The sequence below is a fragment of the Brachionichthys hirsutus genome, chromosome 7 (genome assembly GCF_040956055.1).
Source record: "Brachionichthys hirsutus isolate HB-005 chromosome 7, CSIRO-AGI_Bhir_v1, whole genome shotgun sequence".
In the NCBI taxonomy this organism is placed as follows: domain Eukaryota; kingdom Metazoa; phylum Chordata; class Actinopteri; order Lophiiformes; family Brachionichthyidae; genus Brachionichthys; species Brachionichthys hirsutus.
In genome coordinates this window covers 3,629,639-3,630,519 of record NC_090903.1, presented here as the reverse complement: position 1 = coordinate 3,630,519, position 881 = coordinate 3,629,639, and the positions used below count along the sequence as shown (strand labels likewise).

The 881-nt window shown below is 48.7% G+C and overlaps 1 protein-coding gene across 1 annotated transcript; it reads left to right on the top strand.

The window, feature by feature from the left end:
• atoh7 (atonal bHLH transcription factor 7) lies at positions 1-432 on the top strand. The gene has a single exon (XM_068741558.1). It carries the CDS (start codon positions 1-3, stop codon positions 430-432), a length of 432 nt encoding a protein of 143 aa, XP_068597659.1.
• The last annotated feature ends 449 nt before the right edge of the window (positions 433-881 follow it).

Genomic DNA, 881 nt, shown 5'->3' with positions numbered 1-881 from the left:
ATGAAGTCTCGCCGGCCCAGCTGCACCGACTCCGGATCCGAGTCCTCGGAGCCAGACTCCAACGGGCCGGAGAGACACGAGCCTGCCACGAGGCGACGGATGGCTGCCAACGCCAGGGAGAGGAAGCGGATGCAGGGCCTGAACACCGCCTTTGATCGCCTGCGTAAAGTGGTGCCCCAGTGGGGCCAGGACAAAAAACTGTCCAAGTACGAAACTCTGCAGATGGCCCTCAGCTACATCATGGCCCTGAACCGGATCCTGACAGATGCCCGGAGGCACAACGCTCCTCGCAGGCAGTGGCTGGACCTGCAGTTGGACTGTGTGCAGTCTGAAAGCTACCCCTGCCTCACGAGGTACGACTCTGGGACCGGCCAGGAGCCGGTCCCCCCATCGTTCTGCTACCAGTATGACGGACATCCGCTCCACACATGAGCTGCTGCCACCTAGGGGATGAAAAGTCCTGTTGTTGGATGTGAATATAGTTTTCTCTTTGCTCTAGGAGACAGTAAATACATTTGTATTGTTTTATTTTCTTTGCGTATTTATCTAATCTTTGTATGACGATTCAGATGAATTTCATTTTACTTTGAAGTCTCTTCTTTTAGAAAGAAAAATACACCGTTGAGCATTTTCTTGTTCGAAATGTAGCAACGACAGACGTGCAGCGTCTTTACAACGAACACCAGTCTGGACTGGGATACGGACGATGGTGTGTTTTCACCAGTTATCTTGAAAGCGCCTGAAAATGTTGTGCAATGCTCGAAGGATTCTGACTCAAAGTTAATGTGCAACTGTTTTATGTAAATATGAAATGAACCACAGCGAATATTTTTTCATATGCAGACCTCTATTTTGTTGTATTATTGTATTTTTTGATAAAA